The 23754-nt window shown below is 44.8% G+C and overlaps 1 protein-coding gene across 3 annotated transcripts in view; it reads right to left on the minus strand.

The window, feature by feature from the left end:
* The window catches only part of NAALADL2 (N-acetylated alpha-linked acidic dipeptidase like 2), a 770720-nt gene that overhangs the window by 254697 nt on the left and 492269 nt on the right, over positions 1–23754 (minus strand). For all 3 annotated transcript variants that reach the window (XM_028731603.2, XM_028731602.2, XM_028731601.2), the window contains one exon: positions 22225–22375. In XM_028731603.2, the coding sequence (XP_028587436.2) occupies positions 22225–22375 (151 nt within the window). The remainder of the gene's footprint in view (positions 1–22224; positions 22376–23754) is intronic.

The raw sequence follows: 23754 nt of genomic DNA on the forward strand, positions 1-23754 counted from the left end.
TAGCATCTTAGGTAGAACTAAGGGACACTTCTAAGAGCTAACAGAATTTAACAGAGGAAGAAATTTGAAGATTAAAAATATGGAATGCGTGATTTAGTAGAAAAGCAAAGAAACCAGGAAAAGGGTGGAAGGGGAGTCACTAGGTATTTAGATGTATGTCATGATTGGTTTGAAAGTTGCATAATTGGTGAGTGGAGGGAATGGGATGTGGGATGTGTGTTTTTTGTTTCTGTATTAAAAATGCAAATCAAAATATTTTTTTAAAAAAACAACAACTAAGGGATACTTCATCAATTTAAAACTTTTCCACATGAGCTCTCTCCCTTCCATTATCCCCTCTACAGCTGACGCTGGATTTATTTTTTAAGAAATCTCCCCAGACAATAATGCCCACTTACACCACAAAGAACTCATAACCCACCTCCTTTCAGCAGCCAGAAACATCATAACCAGACATGGGAGAGACCTGTCAGGAGTAAGCATGGACCAATGGTACCAAATAGTATGGGAAGCAGCCTTACTAGAAAAATTAACCAATAAACTGAAACTGACACGGGGACAAATAGAAGAAGACGCCTTCTTTATTTTTAAAGAAATCTCCCCAGACAATAATGCTCCCCTTTATCACACACACAGCCCAACAAGACAATGACAATAATCCACCAACAGCATACAAATCAATATGGCTAACCTGAACCAAAACACCCACCCACCCCACTCACACATGAAAACAAAGACCACCAAAGCCAACCACAGATGAACAACCACACCCTAGGCCAACCCCAACCTCTCTCACCACCAAAGAAACACAAGTGAACAGCAGAGAACCTGCGCAAGCGACACTGACACCAAACCCTGCATATATTAAGTAAAATAGAAACACTGTCACCCACTGCTTTTTGTCAGGTCTGTAGGTCTACAGACACATTAAAGATGTCAAGAGGGTGAGTGGGATTGTGTACATGGGCCCTTCCCTCTTCTTTTTTCATTCATGATAACTTGTGAAACACCTTATAGAATGAACAAACTGTACGCAAGTAAGCTGCATATACATGATGAGAACACAGTCTTGCATGGCAAGGCATCCTCCGTACTCTTTGGTCCTCCTCAATACCAAGAATAAGAGGCATGACAACCAATATTTGCCCCTAGTTCACTGCTTCCCACAACTCCTTCATCCTCTCCTCCTATTCAGTGAATGTGGTAACCAGGAGGTGGGTGTTGTTGTTGTTTTTAAACCAATGGCACTAATATTGTGGAATACCCTCCATACTGAAATATGAGAGGCCCCATCAGTATTGGCATTCTGCCGGCTGCTGAAGATATGTTTGTTTAGGTGAACATTCCTCTGAACTGAATTTCTGATTTTATTGTTTTAACTGGGTGCATTTTTTAAAAAAGTGTTTTAATTGTCGTGCTTTTAAAATGATGGATTTATATTTTAATTAAGGATGTTTTAGTGCCCCGATGGAGCTGTTACTGTGCATTTTACATTTGTATTGATTTTATAGTTGTAAACCATTTACAAGCCATTTTGGCGTACAAGCAATATATAAATCTATTAGTTAATAAATACATTTCGAAATTGCCGCGTCTTATCCTTGAGTAGCTTTGGATTAAATTTGCAGCCTACTCTAGTTACAAGAAAGGCATTTATTTGGGTGTGTGCAAGTCACATTAGCAAAGATTCTCTTAGCATTTTCACAGCAAATAACAGTGGAAGAATGGATCACTGGAAGATCACCTTCAGCATAGCAGCAATTGCCACATTGTAAAGGTGCTGTTTGATTTCATGCAATGAACTTCAACGTCCCCAGGCCCATCCATTCTCTTGTTTTCTTCTGTAGTCATGCTAGCAGGGCTGTCCTATTTAACAAGTGCAGCTTCTGGAAGCACCTCATTTGGATGAAGCTCAGCGTCCCGGAATCAACAATACAATCATCACGCAAAGCATACACAATAGCTAAGGACACATTATTGTGTCCCAGAAAATCAATGGTGGAAGCAATTGTAACATTAGCATGTTTAAAGTCATTAGCGGTTAAATGCATATTATCAATTCTTAATGAATGTTGGTCTAATACCGGGGCACTAATTCCTCTTCTTGCCTTAATTACTCTTTCAGCCCCATTAATGAAAACATTGATCCATAGTGTCATCCTCAGACATCAGCTGTGTTCCAGACATGCAAGTCAAATCACACACCACTCCTTCTCTGTTGCACTGCCCCAAAACGACTTTTTATCTGGTGTGGTTTTTTTTAATGTACCAGACCAGTAGGCCAGAGAAGGCCTTCAGATCCAGCTGTTACACTAGGTCTCTTCCCAAAATTTGTGCAGTTATGCTTAATGGAATGGATTTAGCTTAGTGGTAGAGCATATTTGCATGCAGAAGGTCCCTCTGGTTAAATCCCAGCCATCTCCAGATAGGGCTGAGAGTGTCCCTTATCTGAAACCTGGAGAAACACTGCCAGTTGGCATAGACAGCACTGAATCCAGTGGTCTGGCTCAGTATAGGACATCTTTGTATATTCCTATAATCTTCATTTATTGCCTGGTGAATACTTCTCTTGCCTGCCTAGTCAATGATTCAAGGTCCTTCTAAATACCCACACATGGAACAGAATATTTGAATGGTCCACCTACCATGACATCTAAGCACCAAAATGATTTGGTGGCACAACTCTCCCATTCCATTTCTCCTCCCAAAATCTTCACCCAGCAATGGTCAGTTAGCATTCTAGGCCTGGTGAGCATGATCAATCTCTAACTGAGCAATTGCTGGGATTCTCAATCCTCCATGTTTTCCTTATTATTATTTTCTGCATGCCTTGGAGTTCCCCTGAGCCTAACACCTCCCTCTTGAGTGTGCATGGTGAAGCCTGGGCTGCATAAAGATCCACACCAGAAGAATCAGTTTGCCATTAGTCTGTTGGATATGTGTCTTTGGTAGCACTACTGACCCCAGACCCTACTGTTTATGAATGACACTTTAATGGCTTCTCAGCAGAAGCTACAATGGATGAGAGACTGTTTGCTCTTTCTGCTCAGTTGCAGTCCGACACTGAAACCCCAACCCTGAATATGCTTTCATTTCATTGATGCCAGGGTTGGACATCCACCCTCTCTTCCACATTGAACTGAGAAGTGCAAAATTCTTCTCTCTGTGAGCAAACTGATGCAAGCACCCTTTCCTCCATTGATGGTTCATGTTGGGGGAGCTTACACTATTTTGTGGTCATGTCAGACCCTCCAAGTGTCCATTTTCCAGGGACCTTCCCAGTTTTACAGAAGCTGTATCACTTTCTGATTTGATCCTGGAATGTCCCACTTTTCCTTAGGATGTCCCTATTTTCATCAGAGAAATGTTGGAGGGTATGGAATAGGACATCCCTATTTTCATTGGAGAAATGTAGGTGGGTATGCACGTCTCCTTTTCTGGTCCTTTAGATGTGGCAGCCATTTTGTGTTAGGCCACACCATAGCATCTGCCATTTTATGACTAGCACCCACAGCACCTCTTCAAAACTGAAACTGTCCCCAAAAGGTTTGCAGGCCCTGACACAGAGGCAGCTGTCCTGCCAGATTTCCATAAACATGTTATCCATCTTGCCCAAAGGCAGGTCTACTTATTGCTCTACAAGGCAACTTCTTGTTGTTGTTTCCTAGTTATCTGAAAGTAGAGCTCAAATACCACTTACACTTCTTGCTTCTGTTAATGTTCCCCAGAGGGGCTGGAGTGGTACAAGGAGTTTTGAGTCATTATCCATTTTGCTCCCCTACCCCGTTTCCCAAATGTGTCATTGTTATAACAAAGGTAAAAATAGCTTTTACATAATACCTTAACAGCATGCAAAAATTACAGCTGCCTCTCTCCTAACCATTAATAGCCTTTCAATATTGCCTCCGTTATAGTTAAGTGGACAGAATATTATTAAAATCTCTTGCTGGAAAAAAAGAAGGAGAATTGGGAAATCACTTCCAAAGCAAATTTTAAACTGGCATGGCCTCTGTACGTTCAATACCAACAGGAGGCACTTCGAATTTCTTATAAATTGATCCCCTTCCTACCAGTATTACATCAGGAGAGAATGGGCGCCAGGAAAATGGACCCTTTTGCCGACACCTATTAGGAGGGGGAAATCTCAACTGAGAGCACAAACATTTGTTCATTCCACGTTTTGAGCTGTGTGGTCTCTGCAGCACACAGCTTTCAATAAATATGCAAATCCTTACTTTGCTATTACTCTGAAACACTAGTGACTTCAATGAAGTTGTGTTTTTTTACAGAACCCAAGGGGCTTTGGGAGGGTATTTTTTTTCTAAATACACTGAACAGATGCACCTGTCAATGCCACCATCAACATGGAAGAAGCATTTGAAGCAAAACTTGTTTCTTTAATAGAGAATAAAACAGCAACCTTAGCTCACTCCAGTGGTAAAGAATCAATATATTCAAACAAACATGGTGGTCTAGATTCACACACACACACACACACACACACACACACACACAACCCAATAGGCTATGAAACAAAGACATTTGGCAAGATTTGGGGAAGGGTCATTGCTCAGCGGTAGAGAGTCTACCTTGTAAGCAAAAAGTCCCAGAATTAATCCCTGGCATTTCCAGGTAAGGTTGAGAACAGGGGTGGTGTGTTTCATTTTGTCCCCTGAGGCACTGACAATGGTAGGTTCCAGTAAGATCCCTCAAGATCTCACCAAAATCTCATTAGATCTCATGTACTCCACAAGACCTCACAATATTTTGGTGAGATCTCAGCGGAAGCAGGCACTGTTCCCTGAGCCACTTTTCCACCAGTGGTGGAGACTAGTGAGGGGATGTTGTTATTTTTTCATTCTGTAAAATGTTGTCAATGCAATAATATTGCATTTATTGTTGTTTAGTTGTGTCCGACTCTTTGTGACCCCATGGACCAGAGCATGTCAGGCACTCCTGTCTTCCACTGCCTCTTGCAGTTTGGTCAAACTCATGTTCATAGCTTCGAGAACACTGTCCAACCATCTTGTCCTCTATCATCCTCTTCACCTTGTGCCCTCAATCTTTCCCAACATCAGGGTCTTTTCCAGGGAGTCTTCTCTTCTCATGAGGTGGCCAAAGTACTGGAGCCTCAGCTTCAGGATCTGTCCTTCCAGTGAGCACTCAGGGCTGATTTCCTTCAGAATGGATAGGTTTGATCTTCTTGCAGTCCGTGGGACTCTCAAGAGTCTCCTCCAGCACCATAATTCAAAAGCATCAATTCTTCGGCGATCAGCCTTCTTTATGGTCCAGCTCTCACTTCCATACATCACTACTGGGAAAACCATAGCTTTAATTATACGGACCTTTGTCGGCAAGGTGATGTCTCTGATTTTTAAGATGCTATCTAGGTTTGTCATTGCTTTTCTCCCAAGAAGCAGGCGTCTTTTAATTTCATGACTGCTGTCACCATCTGCAGTGCATTAGTGGTGCATTTATACTGGACCATCCATATGCCTTTTCGCTTTATCAGTTATTCTGTGACACTTTCCAAACATCATTGGCTTCTTGCCATGGGGAGGGGATGCTCTTGCAACTATGGCACAGCCAAAGCAGTAGAAAAAAAACAAACCAAAACATTTGTGCCTTTAAAAGTGGCAGGACATTGGCATGAAGCTACAGGACATGCCCTGATTTGGAGAGGCCAACGGTATCGAAAGCAGGATCACGTATAACTGCCCTGATACCATTGGGAGCACAAAGCATCATTTATGTGCAGTAAAAAATGACAACTGGGGTGTGGGGATCTCTTCATTCCTATGCTCTGTGTTCAGACACTGCAGATACTCCTTCCCTCCCTCTGGCAGGAAATTTCAGTAATCTTTATCAGGTTCCTTCCCTGGAAGCTCTTCCTGAGCAGACCTTCCAGATTCACTTCAAATTCCACTTAGGACACCATTCAGTGGCAATTCTAGCTGTCAGCACTTTGTGAAGATATATAAAAAGTAGCTGCAGTCACAGGAGCGGCGGTGCCAGCTGGTGAGAAACAGGCCACTTACTCGAATGGGACTGCCACAGGGAAAGTGATCTGTATGATTCACTCAATCAACCCCGAGATGCTGTTCTGTGCCAAGACCAAACAAGCTTCCATTTCTCTACACTGCCCTTCTCGTCCGGCTTTAGGATAGAGGCGATACTTTTACAGTAAAGAAAATAAAATAAACTGAATGGTGATCATGCCCATTCCACGGTGAAGCAGTGAGTGACACACTGACATCTCTCCCACAGGATAGGTGCAGAAGAACAGGCCAGGGATTTCGTTCCCAGAAGGGGAGCAACAATTGACACGACTTCCATGCTAAAGGTAGTGGGGCTTACTGCACAATTCAACAATGCCAGATCTTGGAAGGCCCTTTAGGAGGGTTGGATGAATTGGTCAATTTCCATTTCCTTTCCCCCCCAACCATATGTTCGGTTCTCCAGATTTCCGCATCAGAGGGGGAAAGTCCTCATGAAAACTCTTTAGTGTGAATTTCTCCTAATGTATGCGTTTTTGCATGCAGCTTTAGCTAATATACACATTTTTACATGCAAGCTTGTCTAATATACACTATATCTATATATATATCTCCCACGGCTAGCAGAGAGCTGTGCGAAGCCCAAAGCCTGGGGCGTGCTGAGCTCAGCGCGCCCCAAGCTTCTGGGTGCAAGCAAGCTCTTCACTAGCCGTGGGAGAGCTGTGCGACTTCATGCAGCTCTCCACGGCTAGCGGACAGCTTCCTGAAGCCTGGAGAGCGAGAGGGGTCGGTGCGCACCGACCCCCCTCGTTCTCCAGGCTTCAGCGAAAGCCTGCATTCGCCCCATAGGACGCACACACATTTCCCCTTCATTTTTGGAGGGGAAAAAGTGCGTCCTATAGGGCGAAAAATATGGTAGAATATTAAATGAAATCAGCAAAACAAGGATTGCAAATAGAGCAATATTGGACCTCTGAGAAGTAGAAGCATGCATATGTACTCAGTACTTGGTTTGGGCCCCTTTTGCATCAATTACTGCCTCAATGCGGCGTGGCATGGATGCTATCAGCCTGTGACACTGCTGAGGTGTTATGGAAGACCAGGATGCTTCAATAGCAGCCTTCAGCTCTTCTGCATTGCTCGGTCTCATGTCTCTCATCTTTCTCTTGTCAGTGCCCCATAGATTCTCTATGGGGTTCAGGTCAGGCGAGTTTGCTGGCCAATCAAGCACAGTAATGCCATGGGCATTGAACCAGGTTTTGGTACTTTTAGCAGTGTGGGCAGGTGCCAAAGTCCTGCTGGAAAATGAAGTCAGCATCCCCATAAAGCTCATCTGCAGAAGGAAGCATGAAGTGCTCCAAAATCTCCTGGTAGACGGCTGTGTTGACCCTGGACTTAAAGAAGCACAGTGGACCAATACCAGCTGATGTCATGAGTCTATCTCATATATTAGTTTCACCTTTTAAGTTGAATTACTGAAATAAATGAACTTTTCCATGATATTCTAATTTTCCGAGTTTCACATGTATCTGTTCCCCCCTATCTAATCAGCCTGCATGGCCTTTTTAAAAAAAGAAACTGGGGAGGATGTGCTTGCTGGCTTAATAAATGGCAAATCTAAGACTCAGTTCCTAAAAACATGGCAGTAAACAAATGAGAACAATGGTCCCATTTTCTTTTGAGCTCCCCTTCGTATGGTTACTGACAAAGATCATTATGCAACAGTTTTTATCTCAAAACCACTCAGAAACGAATTGCTTTCAAGAATATGTAGTTAGGAAGTTATTTTACTTACAGATTTAATACCTTTTTGTTTTCTTTTACAAGTATCCTATAGAGAGACTTGCAAAAGGAATCCATTTTAATAATAACTTATCCAAATGAGGAGGAGAAGGGAGAGGGAAACAGTTGTGATTGTAGCAGGCAAAATAGCAATGTCAGTAGCACGGTAAAAATAGCTGCAAAGAAGTCTTCATTGCTATGAAAAGCCTAAGATGGTGGGACCACAAAATGTGTGCCTGCATATAAATAAAACCTGAGGCTTATCCCCCTGCCCCCACTAGCCAAATGCATATATCCGCTAAGCCTGGCTAGCAATGAGCTTGAACAGATATCAAGCTGGGCTAAAGACTGGTGGGTTTATCCTTGTTTGCCAGATTCAGAATACACGCCAGGCAAAAGTTCAATTATAAACCTAATTACACCTTTAATTGCTTAAACAATCAGCCATCTGACTTTGCAGCGCTTGCTTCCAAACGCTGCCTGCTGATTTGGATGCAGGTGCATACGCAGGTGTTCGTGTGGCAGCTTTGCGGAGCCGCGGTGTGCAGTCCCAGCCTCCTAGCACTACATGCCTCGGGATGTACACAATTCCATATCAGGTTAAACCAGATACTGAACTTTATCACAAGCCAGGTTTTTTTAAAAAAGAAAAAAAGGAAAAAAAAAACCACAGAACGAAAGATTAAAAACGGAAGGACATAAAGATACTATATAATTTACAGGGAGAATCCACACATCAGCTGTTTCAAAACTTTATCTGCAGTTACAGCGAGAGTGTTAGATGTTTGCTAGAGGTGGGTGAGCTTCCTAAAGCTGCTCTCAGATTCACCTGCAGAGCCAGGAGAATAAATTTTGGGAAGCTTGCAAGTGGGCAGGCTATGCAAGCTCCCAGCATTTGCCTCTCATAAACACCAGCTCTGATGAATTTTCTACGGAGCACAGCCTTGTTGTCATTTTAAATATACCCCAAGCATCTCGGCTCCAAAAATGCCTGGGACAGTGTGCAAAGCAGAAACTTAAGCCTAAGCACTGCCAGGTTACAGTTTGTATCTGCCAATCTTGGTTTACATTGATCAATGAGGTACAGTGGTACCTCGGAAGTCAATTGGAATCCGTTCCAGAAGGCCATTCGACTTCCAAAACATTCAGAGACCAAGGCGTAGCTTCTGATTTACTGTAGGAAGTTCCAGCAGCCAATCGGAAGCTGCATAAGCCATGTTGGACTTTTGAGTTCAAAAGAACATTCACAAACTGGAACACTCACTTCCGGATTTGCGGCGTTCTGCAGCCGAAACGTTCAAGTCGCAAGGCATTCATCAACCAAGGTACGACTGTATTTATATGCATGCCCACATGGGACCTCCAGGACATGCAGATACCTTTATCTTTCTACCAAATAAAGCAATCCCCAGCACATCCTGATTTGATCCACTTAGGCAGCAATCCTGAGCACAGAAAGGTGGCATAAAGCAAGCCAGTATCTATTAAGTCATCATAAAGTAAACCCAGGTCCAAGCCCTGTTCAGCAACAGAGGGAAAAGAAGACCTTCCTGGATTGAGCTGAATGTATTTAGGATTCAGCCTAAATTGTTCCTTCTTCTACCCCATCATGCTCCAGAAATGGCCCTTTTTGAGGACTCACACCAGCCTTGGCTTAATAATAATAATAATAATAATAATAATAATAATAATCACAATAGCTTCCGGAATCTGCAAGGGTCTACAGTTCCCTAATCTCCCATCAACAGACCACTCTGGCAGCCTTGCACCTGAGATGATCATTCTGCATGCCCGAAGAAGAATCTGTTCTCCTCTTCACTCTATGCAAGGCAACGCATGCACTCTGACTTCCTTTTTCGTATTCTGTGTCCGTCTTTCCACCTCGCTGATTCTTCAAGCAAGTTAAGCCATGCTGCCCCTGACCAGTGCTGTTTATATTCTAGTCTTGTGACAAGCACTGGATGGAGCAGACCAGCAGCAATGCTGATCAGGGGCCTCTGGGCTGCTCACACATTCCCCAACTCCCCATTGCCTCATTAGGGACTGGACCTGAATAATAAAGTCAGCAGAGGGTTTGCGGGTGACACTACCATCATCACCATCACCACGGGTGGGCAATCAGTCAGTTGGCTGCATCAATGGCAAGATGACCAATAGCAGTGATGGGTCTTGGAACAGTGGGGCTGGGCACCTCTGGGAGCTACCCCACCTCTGTATTCCCCTGTGAAAAAGGTTACAGCATTTGGAGCTTTTAAGTTTAGAGAAAAGTTGTGTAAGAGGCGACATTGTACAAGTTTTTAAAATTAATTGTGGCCTGGAGAAAGTGGATAGAACAAAGTTTTTCTACCTCTCTCCTGAAGCCACATCTTGTTGACACCCATTGCAGCTGAATGGTGGAAGATTGACAGATAAGTACTCCTTCATGCAGTGCATCTCACTCCCCCAGGAGGCAGTGTTAGCCTCCTACCTAAGGTAAAGGTAAAGGTAAAGGGACCCCTGACTGTTAGGTCCAGTCGTGACCAACTCTGGGGTTGAGGGTCATCTCGCTTTATTGGCCGAGGGAGCCAGCGTACAGCTTCCAGGTCATGTGGCCAGCATGACTAAGCCGCTTCTGGCGAACCAGAGCAGCGCACGGAAACACCGTTTACCTTCCCGCCAGAGTGGTACCTATTTATCTACTTGCACTTTGACATGCTTTCGAACTGCTAGGTTGGCAGGAGCAGGGACCGAGCAACAAGAGCTCACCCCGTCGAGGGGATTTGAACTGCCGACCTTCTGAGCAGCAAGCCGTAGGCTCTGTGGTTTAACCCACAGTGCCACCCACATCCAGCCTCCTACCTAGACGGCTTTAAAAGAGGGTTAGACAAATCCATGGAGGAGATGGCTATCAGTGGCTAGTCATGACGACTATGCTCTGCCTCCACAGCTGGAGTCAGCAATGCTTCTGAATAGCAGTTGCTGGCAACTACAGGAGGGGAAGAGTGCTCTTGGGGTTGAAACCTGCTTGTGGGTTCCCACAAGCATCTGGTTGGCCACTGTGAGGATGCTGGAGTAGATGGACCATTGGCCTGATGCAGTAGGCTCTTCTGATGTCCTCACATTCTTATGTATGTTGCACGCTGCCTCCATGAATCAATCTCATCCCCTTTTCATGCCATTTATTCCTACCCATTGCTTCCTGTTATTTAGTGAACTAGCATACCCCTCAAGTGTCCTGATTCCACCGGGATATCTAGGACAAAGGTCCGTATAATTAAAGCTATGGTTTTCCCAGTAGTGATGTATGGAAGTGAGAGCTGGACCATAAAGAAGGCTGATCGCCGAAGAATTGATGCTTTTGAATTATGGTGCTGGACTCTTGAGAGTCCCATGGACTGCAAGAAGATCAAACCTATCCATTCTGAAGGAAATCAGCCCTGAGTGCTCACTGGAAGGACAGATCCTGAAGCTGAGGCTCCAATACTTTGGCCACCTCATGAGAAGAGAAGACTTCCTGGAAAAGAACCTGATGTTGGGGACGATTGAGGGCACAAGGAGAAGGGGACAACAGAGGACAAGATGGCTGGACAGTGTTCTTTAACCTACCAACATGAGTTTGACCAAACTGCAGGAGGCAGTGGAAGACAGGAGTGCCTGGCGTGCTCTGGTCCATGGGGTCAAGAAGAGTCGGACACGACTAAATGACTAAACAACAACAATCTAGGATTGAGCCACCCCTGCTTCTGATCTTGATCTTGGATGCCCCACTTTCACTCCTGTGCTCTGGCACAGGACCAAAAGACAAGAGATTTTAGGTTCCAGCAGGACACTTTGGGTCACATGGCATCTACTGAGGCTGCACAGGCTGGGGCGACCTTCCCCAGGCCACTCTGGACCATGTAGCAATTCCCATGGGAGAGAGGAGGCAAGTGAGTGAGTGGGTTGCTGTGGTGAGCGAGGAAGAGGTCAGCAGCAGTAAGGGGGTGAGCAATGGGGTCGCCAGGGTGGTGCCGCACATTTCCCTCTAAAAATGTTGGGCGTTAGGTGCTAGTCTTATTCCATGACTCCCAGCAGGATTTCCCAGCATGAGCCTGATCTTCTGAGCCAAATCACCAGCTCCCTCCCAACCACCCTCAGTCTTGATCTTCATCACGAAAGGGAAAAAAGTCTCCCCTGATTAGCTCATTACACAGCATTAATAAGCAAGCGCTCTAATAACAGAGATGATCAGCTTGTAATTTCTAGACGTGAGATGGGTGGAAGGGAAGGGGGGTGAACAACAACCTGGTTCCAGGCAAATTCTTATAATCCCCCTCAAAAGCACACATAGAGAAACATGAACAAAATCTATTTGACTTTCAGGCGACAACTTTGCATGGTCTAAAGAAACCAAACAGAATGCTATAGGAAAGAAAGAATCAGAAAAGAACAAGCAGGTGTGCTTTTGCTTTCCCCTCCCCCCGCTGTGTTCCATGCCCCTCCCCTTCCATCATTTTTTTTTTAACTTTTTGGAGTGTTATTTTCCCTCATGCATGAATGGCACTGATATCTCATTGCTTCATGCAGGCCGGTGGAAGCTCAGGGGGGATATCAGTTTAATTGGGTTTTAGACAGGTAAAATGAGAAAATATAGTATGGGTGTCTGGAGGGTAGGCGAGGGAGGGCATGGAAAGGTGGAGGAAGCTGATTGACAGAAGCCCAACAAAAGTACAGCTGGGGAATTGGTTTCCAACACAGAGCCCCCAACCCAGCCCACACTATGTGTGCAGATCACTGTGGAATTTGTTCTGCTGCCCTGGGAGGCAAACCATTATGGATGCACATCTCCCTATGTGGTAAACAAAGGCCACCTGTGATACGATTAAAAGCAGCTTTGTGCTGCAGCTGTAACGATCACATTGGCCATAAATCAGAAATGTTGCAAGCTGTCAATCTGCAGGCACCTGTTGCCAAAATTAAAGAGGAGCTGCTGCTATTTGACTGCTGAAGCTCTTGTCCTTAACCTGGTCTTCTGATCTACCTAAGACATAGCTCTTCTTCCTCTCCAAAGACCAAACAGAATGTCAGCACTGAGTTTCCTCAGCAATAACACCAGAACCTTTCTGCCTGAAGACCAGGGGAAATTTCAGCATGACAAGGTTTAAGGTTCTAGCTGGGTCAAATGTTACGCAGAAAACTTTTTTGGTGGGCATAACACTTGCAAATATTGTGAGTAGATGTGGTCTAAATACACTAATCCCACCCTGCTTTTGTTTCACTTGCACATAATCATTGACAAGCAGCACTTGAAAGCATCACACATTTTTCTAAGGTGCAAAGCTTGCCTTTTCCTCCCTCCGTTCCTATCCTGTCCTACTTGCAGAAATTCCTCACTGCTGTGTTTGGATTATGCGGCTGCTCTATGGCTAAGCATCATCTTAACAACATGCAAATACTATTACTTCCATTTTGATCACACATACTGGGAGAGTGATCTCTGCAGCTATGTATATGAAATGGTTTTGAGAGTTTGTTATGAAAGGATTCAATATAAATAAGGAACAAAAACAAACCAAAACCAGAGGGTTTTTTACCAGATTGCTCTCACAGCTGCAAAGGCAAATATGCAAGGAGGGTGGGTGGAAATTATGTGGCTATTTAAATTCCAAGTTCTATGCTATATATCTCCTTGAAGGACCATACAAGTAAGGGCTATAGAAATCTTGTGAAAGTTGAGATGATTTACAAGGAAACACCTTATGCCACGATGCATATGCGTGATTGAAACTACTAGACAATGCAGATTTTTCCAGTTATTTTTGCCTGTTCAGCTCCATGTCTCCAAGGGAATGAAATATCAGAAAAGCAGAGGAAGGCAAGAAGAAACCTCAGATTAAAAAAAAACAGCCAACTAAGAGTATGGGATTCTTGTTCTCACTACAAATAAATTGGCATAAATTTCAATCACAGTCTGTGTGCTTATGCATATTCTAAATGATCCTCTGTAAATACTGCAGAATAATTGACTATGCTCAATTAAACAATGCCACACTACTAAAGCAGTAAGTGTCAAGGGCTTTTCATGAATCCTTCTTGAGCGTTCTGCTGGCTCTTGCTACAGTTTCACCATTTTGGCTGTTTTTGCCCCAAATTATTGCTTTTGAAAAAAATGAAACAATCAGGAGAGAGAGAGAACAGTGTGTGATTTGATGAAAATATATATTCATCTATGCATATATGCATGAAGATCATGGCCACTGGTCCCATCACCTCCTGGCAAATAGAAGGGGAAGAAGTGGAGGGAGTGAGAGATTTCACTTTCTTGGGCTCCATGATCACTGCAGATGGTGACAGCATGCACGAAATTAAAAGACACCTGCTTCTTGGGAGAAAAGCAATGGCAAACCTAGACAGCATCTTAAAAAGCAGAGACATCACCTTGCCAACAAAGGTCTGTATAGTAAAAGCTATGGTTTTCCCAGTAGTGATGTATGGAAGTGAAAGCTGGGGATGACAGAGGACAAGATGGTTGGATAGTGTTCTTGAAGCTACCAGCATGAGTTTGACCAAACTGCGGGAGGCAGTGCAAGACAGGAGTGCCTGGCGTGCTCTGGTCCATGGGGTCACGAAGAGTCGGACATGACTAAACGACTAAACAACAACAACAATGCTTATATGCAGAGGAGGGTGACCAGATGATCAAGGGGGGGAAAACTAAGCCTTATGAGGAGTGGGGCATGTTTAGCCTGGGGACAAGAAGACTGAGAGAACATATGATAGCCACCTTCAAATACCTGAAGGACTGTCACCTGGAAGATGGAGCAAGCTTGTTTTCTCCTGCTCCAGATGGTAGGACCTGGACCAATGGCTTCAAGTAACAAGAAAGGAACACCAGGAAGAGCTTTCTGAAGGTAAGAGCTGTTCAGCAGTAGAACGGTCTCCCATGAGAGGTGATGGACTCTCCTTCCTTGGCGGTTTTTATGCAGAGGCTGGATCACCAACTGCCATGGATGCTTTAGTTGAGATTCTATATCCCACCTTCTTTTCAAAGGAGCTCAAGGTGGCATAGATGGTTCTTCCCCTCCTCCTTTAATCCCCACAAAAACCCCTGTGAGAAAGGTTAGGTTCAGAGACAGTGGCTGGCCCAAGGTCATTGAATGAGCTTGGAGATTTCAACCCTGGTCTCCTAGCTCCTAGTCTTACACTCTAACCACTGTACTACAAAAGCTGTGTGTAACACACACACGCGTGTGCACGCGCACACACACACACACACACACACACAATGTTTGGGACATCATAATGTAAACCAACAAGCTGTGGTTCTCAAATAAATGATGTGACAGCTCAGTGCAATGCATGCTGTCATAGAGTAACACGTATATAAAGCATGGTTTTGCTACTGCTATAACTTGCCCGATTAATTTTTTAGAAGGGCATTTCTCTAGAAACTTCTGTCAAGAGCGTAAGGTATTTACTGAACTAAGCTGTTGTATTTCAGCATTTCAGAAACAGATAGCAGCCATCTCAGCGCTCATGCTTTCTCAGCACTTCCTTATGATATTTTGTTTGTTTGTTTCGCTCCCTCAACCCAATGGCAGAGATAGAAATCCCATTACCGAGTGGCTTATCTCAGGAATGGGGTTCTTACTCCTTGTAGTAGTGATGTCTTGCTATTTACACAGGAAGCCTGGTAAATAGCTTTTCTCCATATCTTCATTTACTGAGTTATTTTTTTATATATACCTGATGAGAGATTTCAGCTTAGGAGAATGCTCTGAATTACAGCACTCGGATAAAACCGAACAGTTCCTTGCCAACAACAGCCCAAGTGACTGAAAGCAGTGCAGGCAAGAAAAACCCGCATAGAAAAGACTCACCCTACTGATCTTCCTATCATTATTCAGATGGGTCGCTCCTGGACCTTGAGTGGGGGCCCCCTTCCTTATTGTTCCACACCCTCCAACATTTCTCCAATGAAAATAGGGACATCCTATTCTATTATTATTATTATTATTATTATTATTATGCCCTGCCACTCTGAGCAGCTTCCAACATATATAAAAACATACTAAAACATTAAACATTAAAAATCTTCCCTGTACAGGGCTGCCTTCAGATGGCTCTGGGGTCAGATAACTCCAAACCCTCCAACATTTCTCTGATGAAAATAGAGACATCCTAACAACAAGCAGGACATTCTGGGATCAAATCAGAAACTGGGATGGTTTTTATAAATCTGGAAAATAGGGACACTTGGAGGGTCTCTTGTTCTGCTGCATTGCCAAGTCCATATGGCCAGCCATTTTCCCTTGTGGGCCTAATCTGTTCTCCCTCCACATCCCATACACTAGGGTTGGGGAACCCTTTTCAGTCCAAGGTATGCATTCCCTCAAAGGCCACCTTCTGGGGGCTGCATGTCACACTGGTGGGTGTGGTAAAGATGATACTGAGCTATAGATGAACCAATGGTCTGAGATAGTAAAAGGAAGCTTCCAATGTTCCTTTCACTCTAGCAACATTTCTCAAACAGGAGGCAGTGGGCTGATCCCTGTATCAAATCTTAGTCGTAGTGTTTCCCTAAACCAAGCATTTTGTCAGGAGGCTGGCAGAATATAAAGGGAAGGATTCTTAATGTCCTTTTTTATTCAGTAATTTCAGAGAGAGGCTATAGAACCCAGCCTCTTGGATATTGGCATTGTCCCGAGTGAATCTCCACACACACACCCCGGAATCTTCCACTTCCTCATTCGTCACTTCTATGGGTGCTGCTACCTGCCCTCTGTCTTTGAGCACTTTCCTCTCCTACTTTCAAGGCACCCCAGGTTCTGGGAGGTTGAGGGGGCAGGGTCTAGAATGCTTTCTAATGACATGTCAGCCAGGTGTTGCTCTGGCTCTCCCATGATTTCCCAACTTTCCTCCTCTTCTGTCTCTGAGTTGCGACCTCCCTCAAACCCCTGTTGTAAATCTATACTGTCTTCCTCTTCCTCCTCCCTGGGAGGGTCAGGGTGGGGAGACGGTCTCCACCATTCCTCCTTTGCCCTGCCCCAGACACATTTAAAGGCAAGTTTGCTCATTAGAAAGAACTGTGGGATTTCAGCAAAAACTGAGCTTCCATGTGGTAGGGTTGCCATATTTCAAAAAGTGAAAATCCGGACACAAAAGCAAAATTGCTGAGCTTTTTTCTTTTTTTGTAAAATTGGCAGACCCGACATTGCTGACATGGCTTCCCATATGTCCAGATTCCCGCAGACATTTTATTGATTTCCAACCAGACACTGCTTCCAACAGTATTCTGGGTATGTCCGGGATATGGCAACCCTACCATAAGGAATTCCTAAAGGGCCAGGGATGTACATAAGAAGAACTCAATTGGATCAGACCAGAGGCCCATCTAACCCACCATCCCTTTCTCCCAGTGGCCACAAGCAATCCACAATAAGCATATGAGTGTTTATTTGTTCTGCATTTCCCTGTACAGTCATACCTCGGGTTGAATGTGCTTCAGGTTGAGTGATTTCAGGTTGCGCTCCACGGCAACCCGGAAGTAACAGAGTGCGTTACTTCCGGTTTCGCCGCTCGCGCATGCTCAGATGCTCAAAATGACATCACACACATGTGCGGAAGCAGCAAAACACGACCCACACACGCACAGACACGCCGTCGCATCTTACGTTCCATTCGGGATGCGAATGGGGCTCCAGAACAGATCACGTTCGCATCCCGAGGTACCACTGTAGCTGAATCCTGATAAGTTTTATTAAGAATACAAACAGATTTGGCATTTTTTTCCCTTCTGTTTTTATTCTGGCAGCCTTCACTGAGGGATGAACGCCACTAAACCTCCATTGGCAACATATTGCATAGGAAGGTGGGATATAAATACAAGAAATAAAGGATAAATGCATCCAGTGAGCCGAGGGGGTCCAGTGATCTGCACTGTTCTTGTGACAAACTTTTAACAAGCAGCCAGGAAGGCAAAAAAGAATTCCCTGCTGTGTTTCTGGATGGGGTGAAAAAAAAGACTTTGACTTTAAGAGGCAAGAGCTCATATTTACAGACTTGTAAAGATGTGCAAACAATGTTAAAGGCTTGACATAAACCATCCATTTCATTCACACACACACACACACACACACACGCACAAACAAACACACATGCCTATGCAGTTTTCCCTCCTGCAAAATCTCTGGTTGTATTCTATGAACCACCCCAAAGAGCATTTACTGTATCCATCAAAAAAATCAGTGCATACGGTCTGGACCCTTAGCTCCTTAGCCCTAGAGGTGGTGTAACCGTTTCAATTAACTTTACTTTTCATGGCGGGTACATAAAACGTTGTGGGGTCAAGTGAACAGATAAACAGCAAGCCATTCTTCAAACGTTCCTCGTGAAATGAACAAGAGTAAAAGCTGGAGGCTGCTACATTTACTTCTGTCACTCCCCAGGGCAGTGCTTAAGAACACCAGGTCAGGTAGGCTGAGATGCCGAGAAATTGCTCAATGCCTTCCCACTGAGATGTCATAGCATTTCATGCTGCGAATAGCTAACACCCTTCGATGACGAGGAGGCAAATATTTCTCTTCCCCCTTCCCCCTCAACACACGCACACCTTTCTTTGCCATTCCAGTCATGCAGTGTTACAGCATTGTTGCTTCGGCTGATTTAGTGCCAATTCAAGTCAGATCTCTGGTGTCTGGACAAGTAACCACACCAAATATGCTTGATAGAACCTTGTTACAATTTCACAGTGGGGTTTGTAATGGTCCCTCCCTCCCCCTGCCGCTGCCACCAAACAGTTAGAGGAAAACATTGAGAAAAGAGCAAGACGGCAAAACACATCCCACTGTGTAACAGGTACCTTGAGTCTCAAACTGGCTCACATAGCAGGGATGGGGACAAAGTCTCAAGATTCTGCTGCAGCTACAGCAGGGCTAGAAATACAGATGGATGAACCTACCTCTGGCCTGCAACCCGTTTTTGTTTTGCCTGTGATTCTGTTGCACTATAGGTAAAGGACCCCTGACCATTAGGTCCAGTCGTGACCGACTCTGGGGTTGCGGTGCTCATCTCGCTCTATAGGCCAAGGGAGCCGGCGTACAGCTTCCGGGTCATGTGGCCAGCATGACTAAGCCACTTCTGGCAAACCAGAGCAGTGCACGAAAACGCCGTTTACCTTCCCGCTGGAGTGGTACCTATTTATCTACTTGCACTTTGACGTGCTTTTGAACTGCTAGGTTGGCAGGAGCAGGGACTGAGCAATGGGAGCTCACCCCATCATGGGAATTCGAACTGCCGACCTTCTGATGCTTGGCAGGGGGTTGGACTCGATGGCCCTTGTGGTCTCTTCCTACTCTATGATTCTATGATTCTATGAAGCCCTAGGCTCTGTCGTTTAACCCACAGTGCCACCTGCGTCCCTCTCCTGTTGTATTATATTTTTTCATTAATCTGGGCATGGTGTATTGGTTTGAGTGCTGGACTAGGACTAGCAGGGTGGGGTGGCTGTCTGGGAACAGATGGACAGACCCAAATTCAATTCCCTGTTAATTCACGAAATTCCCTGGGGTGTGTCACGGCTAAAAATTGGCCGCTGTTTCTTTAATGCTAAAAGAACTAAGTCAGCATGAGTCAGCGGCCTACAATGACTCATACAACCTTTCACCTAATTGAACCTGTATATATAGCGTGGTCGCGGGACGCGGGTGGCGCTGTGGTTTAAAGCCTCAGTGACTAGGACTTGCTGATCGAAAGGTCGCCGGTTCGAATCCCCACGGCGGGGTGTGCTCCCGTTGCTCGGTCCCAGCGCCTGCCAACCTAGCAGTTCAAAAGCACCCTCGGGTGCAAGTAGATAAATAGGGACCGCTTACCAGCGGGAAGGTAAACGGCGTTCCGTGTGCTGCGCTGGCTCGCCCGATGCAGCTTGTCACGCTGGCCACGTGACCCGGAAGTGTCTCCGGACAGCGCTGGCCTATAGAGTGAGATGAGTGCACAACCCTAGAGTCTGTCAAGACTGGCCCGTATGGGCAGGGGTACCTTTACCTTTACCTTTTTATATAGCATGGTCAATGTTAGTGTTGATTGGTTGAAAGTTGGCTGAGTTTGTGGTGTATGAAAGCTACCGGTCATGGATGGGAAATACTTTTTCAAGAATAAAAGCAGCATTCTGCAAAGATACTCTTTCTCAAGGACTCTTTTGTGCCAACTAGGGTCCGAGGACCAGGCGAAGGAGTCAAAGGAGGTCAGAACCTTTTCCTTTTCTAACACTGACAGGGTGACCTTTGGCCAACCACCAGCTCTCAGCCTAGCTATGTAATCCTGCCTTGGGCTCAAGAGAGGAGAGGGGTGATACAGAGGAACATGTCACACACACTTACATACCTATACCTAGCCAGAACTCGCCAGAACTCAGTTCCAACACCTCTCAGGTGGGCGCCATTGCCATTAAACATACTGAAACTCAGGACAGATAATGCCAATTTGATTTCACTATGTAAAGAGTCCCACAATCCTGGTCCACCCCACTAAATGCACAATCTGAGGCCAGTCTGGAACTGCCAGGCACAAACATCCATATTCAGAGACACATATAAATACATGGTTTGATATGATTCAACTGCTGAGAGCTGGACTGCAACATTTAAAATATAGTTGTGTTCCAAACATTAGTCCAAGAGGTAAAGAGAAGTTGAATTTTGTATAGGAAACTGTGAAGACTGGAATGATCAAGCTCCCCTAATCCATAGATCTTGAAATTTGAGCAGAAAAAAGTGCCTGTGAAGAGAAGTTGGAACAGGAAGACAATATACCCAAGTAGACCAGGTATCTTCAACCTTTTTGGGTCCCACTTTAACCCAGATGTGCACCTGGGGACCCATTCCTTGATCTACTGCCATATATTTGCACAGCGGTAGTTGCGATCCACCTTGGATCAAGTGGGTCTTGACCTAACAGTTGAAGAACAACAACAAGAAGTGTTTGGACTTGATATCCCACCTTTCACTCCCCTTAAGGAGTCTCAAAGCAGCTCACAATCTCCTTTCCTTTCCTCCCCCACAACAAACACTCTGTGAGGTGAGTGAGGCTGAGAGACTTCAGAGAAGTGTGACCAGCCCAAGGTCACCCAGAAGCTGCATGTGGAGGTGCGGAGACATGAACCCCATTCACCAGATTACGAGTCCACTGCTCTTAACCACTACACCACGCTGGCTCTCTGAGGACCAGCAGATGATCTCACACTAAGGTCAAGTTCTCTGAACTTGGTTGCCCACTTAGCCCAGCATGAATTTAAGCTACTGTGAAATAATTCCCTATTTTGAGGATCCAGGTGCTTGACTCATAATAGGAACAAGGGAAGCAGCAGTTTGAAGCTTTTCTCCAACCAGGGCTTTTGCCAATATTCTATCAGAACAGGAGCATTCACCAGCTGCCAATACTCAGTGGTAGGTGCTGGCATAATTCACTATCAACTACACTTCGCTTTTCTCTCTGCAAAAAAGCTGACGTGTCACTTGCTCCCTGTCCTCTCCCAATTAGCCACAGATTGCTGCTTTTTTTTTTTTTTAAGGCGGCCACCTGCCTCTCCAGTCTGAGTCCAGGGATAATCAGTGCTGGGCATTTTCCATGTTGTTAAATGCAATGGCAACTCTGGATTCCAGGTGCTGCTGTTTTTGCAAGGTTCAAAGTGATCTCTTTCACCGAACCACCATGAAACTCCCAGGCACAGGTGATAAAAAGGGCATCGCACAAAAGGAAAGCTTTGTAGGATTCTGACAACATGGGTGGGAGACGGTCTCAGTTAATTTGAATTGCAGGAGAACAAAACTTTAATTTTTATTACACCTAGAAAATGAGACAGATTGAGGCGAGAGAGACAGAGAGAATTTCTAAGCCACTTGTTTCAGCTAGTAACACTGAGCAGCCGTACATATTCAGGACTTCAGGACTTTCTCATTCCCTGGAGAAGATTCACTATGTTACATAAATTCATCCCCTGCAGTAAAAACCCTATGTGTATCTTCCCAGAGGTAAGACCCATTCAGCTAAAATTAGCACCCAGAATTCTCTCCCAGGTGTGCATGAACAATCATGCAGTCTTGGTAACATCCAGACAGGGCTGGTCTGCCCCTGAGGCAGCTGCCTTGGGTGGCACCCTCTTCCCGCCCCACTGCCTCTGTCGCTGGTGGAGAAGTGGCAGCAGCAGCAGCTTCCAGCAACTTCTCAGGAGTCTGCAGAGCCGGCTCGCACATGAGGCAGGGCAAAGCAGCCGCCTCAGATGACAGAAGCACAAGAGCCTCAGGTGGTGAAATGGGCTGGGCTGCCCCTGTCAGCCTGGGGTGCACATAACAAAGGGGAGCAAAATATTTAGGTAAGCAAGCAGCAGGGCCTATGAGCCACCATTACCCCATGTTTCTAATGCACCAGTTTTCAATCAACAGCTTAACAAAACAGCAGTATGCAGTGGGAAAATACTCTTTCTAATACTCACCAATACTTGGGTACCCTGGTGTAGAAGGATCACCTCCACCGTTCAAGGACACCATAAATGCTTTCTCGCTCAGGTTCTGAGTCTTTGGTAAATCACAAGGATCGACATAAAGAAGGGCACCTCCAAAACCTGCCTCTTCCAGCAGAGAAAGCTGGGAAGACACACAAGTAAAAGGAGAATATCGTTAACATTGTTTTCCACTCTTCTCACATTTATATTGGACCTTCCTTCCATCTTGGAATCCAAGGCAGGATATACATGTGGTTCGTAGGTGGTCACCCCTCCAGAACCAAACCTGCTTAGCTTCAGCAAGGTGGTGGCTTCATGAGCTTTCAGACCATACCCTGTGACAAGTGTAAGGAATATCCCTTGTGGGCAGAACGCAGACTGCCAGAGAGATGGTTTGCAGGATTAAAGAAATTCATTGCTAATCAATGAAGTATTGTTCTTGTTGTTATTAAGGCTTGAATTGCCTTGTAACTTAGTCTTAAGATGATTTACAAAAATCTTGTGGAGACAGTGAAATGTAGTTTCAAAAACAGAACCACAACAACTAAAGCTAGGAAGATGGTTGGAACAAATGTGGAGCGAATTTTCAAAAGAGAATTAATTGATTAAGATCCTAGTGTTGAACGCAAAATCAGTGCACTCCTTTCTAAATTATCACTGGGGATGTTCTTATGCAGCCTACCGAAGAGCTAAATCACAGCATAAATTGTTTGTGGTTTGACTTTGAGCACATGCACACCATTTAAACATTTAAAGCACTAAACATTAAAAAAAAAAAACCCGCCAATAAACCAGCAACTCTAGTTTGTGAAAGGTGCTGAGAGTTGTTAGGATATCCCCTGCCACCAGCCAGAATTACAATCTTCAGAACCCTCCAAGAGAAGCAACTGATTGTTAAACAATTCTGGGAATTGTAGCTCTGTGAGAGGAATACGGGTCTCCTAACTCAGCACTCTTCTCTGTAATTTTTTTATTTATTTTCATAGAATCATAGAGTTGGAATAGACCACAAGGGCCATCGAGTCCAACCCCCTGCCAAGCAGGAAACACCATCAGAGCACTCCTGACATATGGTTGTCAAGCCTCTGCTTAAAGACCTCCAAAGAAGGAGACTCCACCACACTCCTTGGCAGCAAATTCCACTGTCGAACAGCTCTTACTGTCAGGAAGCTCTTCCTAATGTTTAGGTGGAATCTTCTTTCTTGTAGTTTGGATCCATTGCTCCGTGCCCGCTTCTCTGGAGCAGTAGAAAACAACCTTTCTCCCTCCTCTATATGACATCCTTTTATATATTTGAACATGGCTATCATATCACCCCTTAACCTCCTCTTCTCCAGGCTAAACATGCCCAGCTCCCTTAGCCGTTCCTCATAAGGCATCGTTTCCAGGCCTTTGACCATTTTGGTTGCCCTCCTCTGGACACGTTCCAGTTATTTTATTTTATTTTTTAATTCCAATTGCTCAGATGCCAAATTATATTATTTTGCTGGGCCCCCACATGCTAGAATTGATGATTTGATT

The sequence above is a fragment of the Podarcis muralis genome, chromosome 6 (assembly GCF_964188315.1).
Source record: "Podarcis muralis chromosome 6, rPodMur119.hap1.1, whole genome shotgun sequence".
In the NCBI taxonomy this organism is placed as follows: domain Eukaryota; kingdom Metazoa; phylum Chordata; class Lepidosauria; order Squamata; family Lacertidae; genus Podarcis; species Podarcis muralis.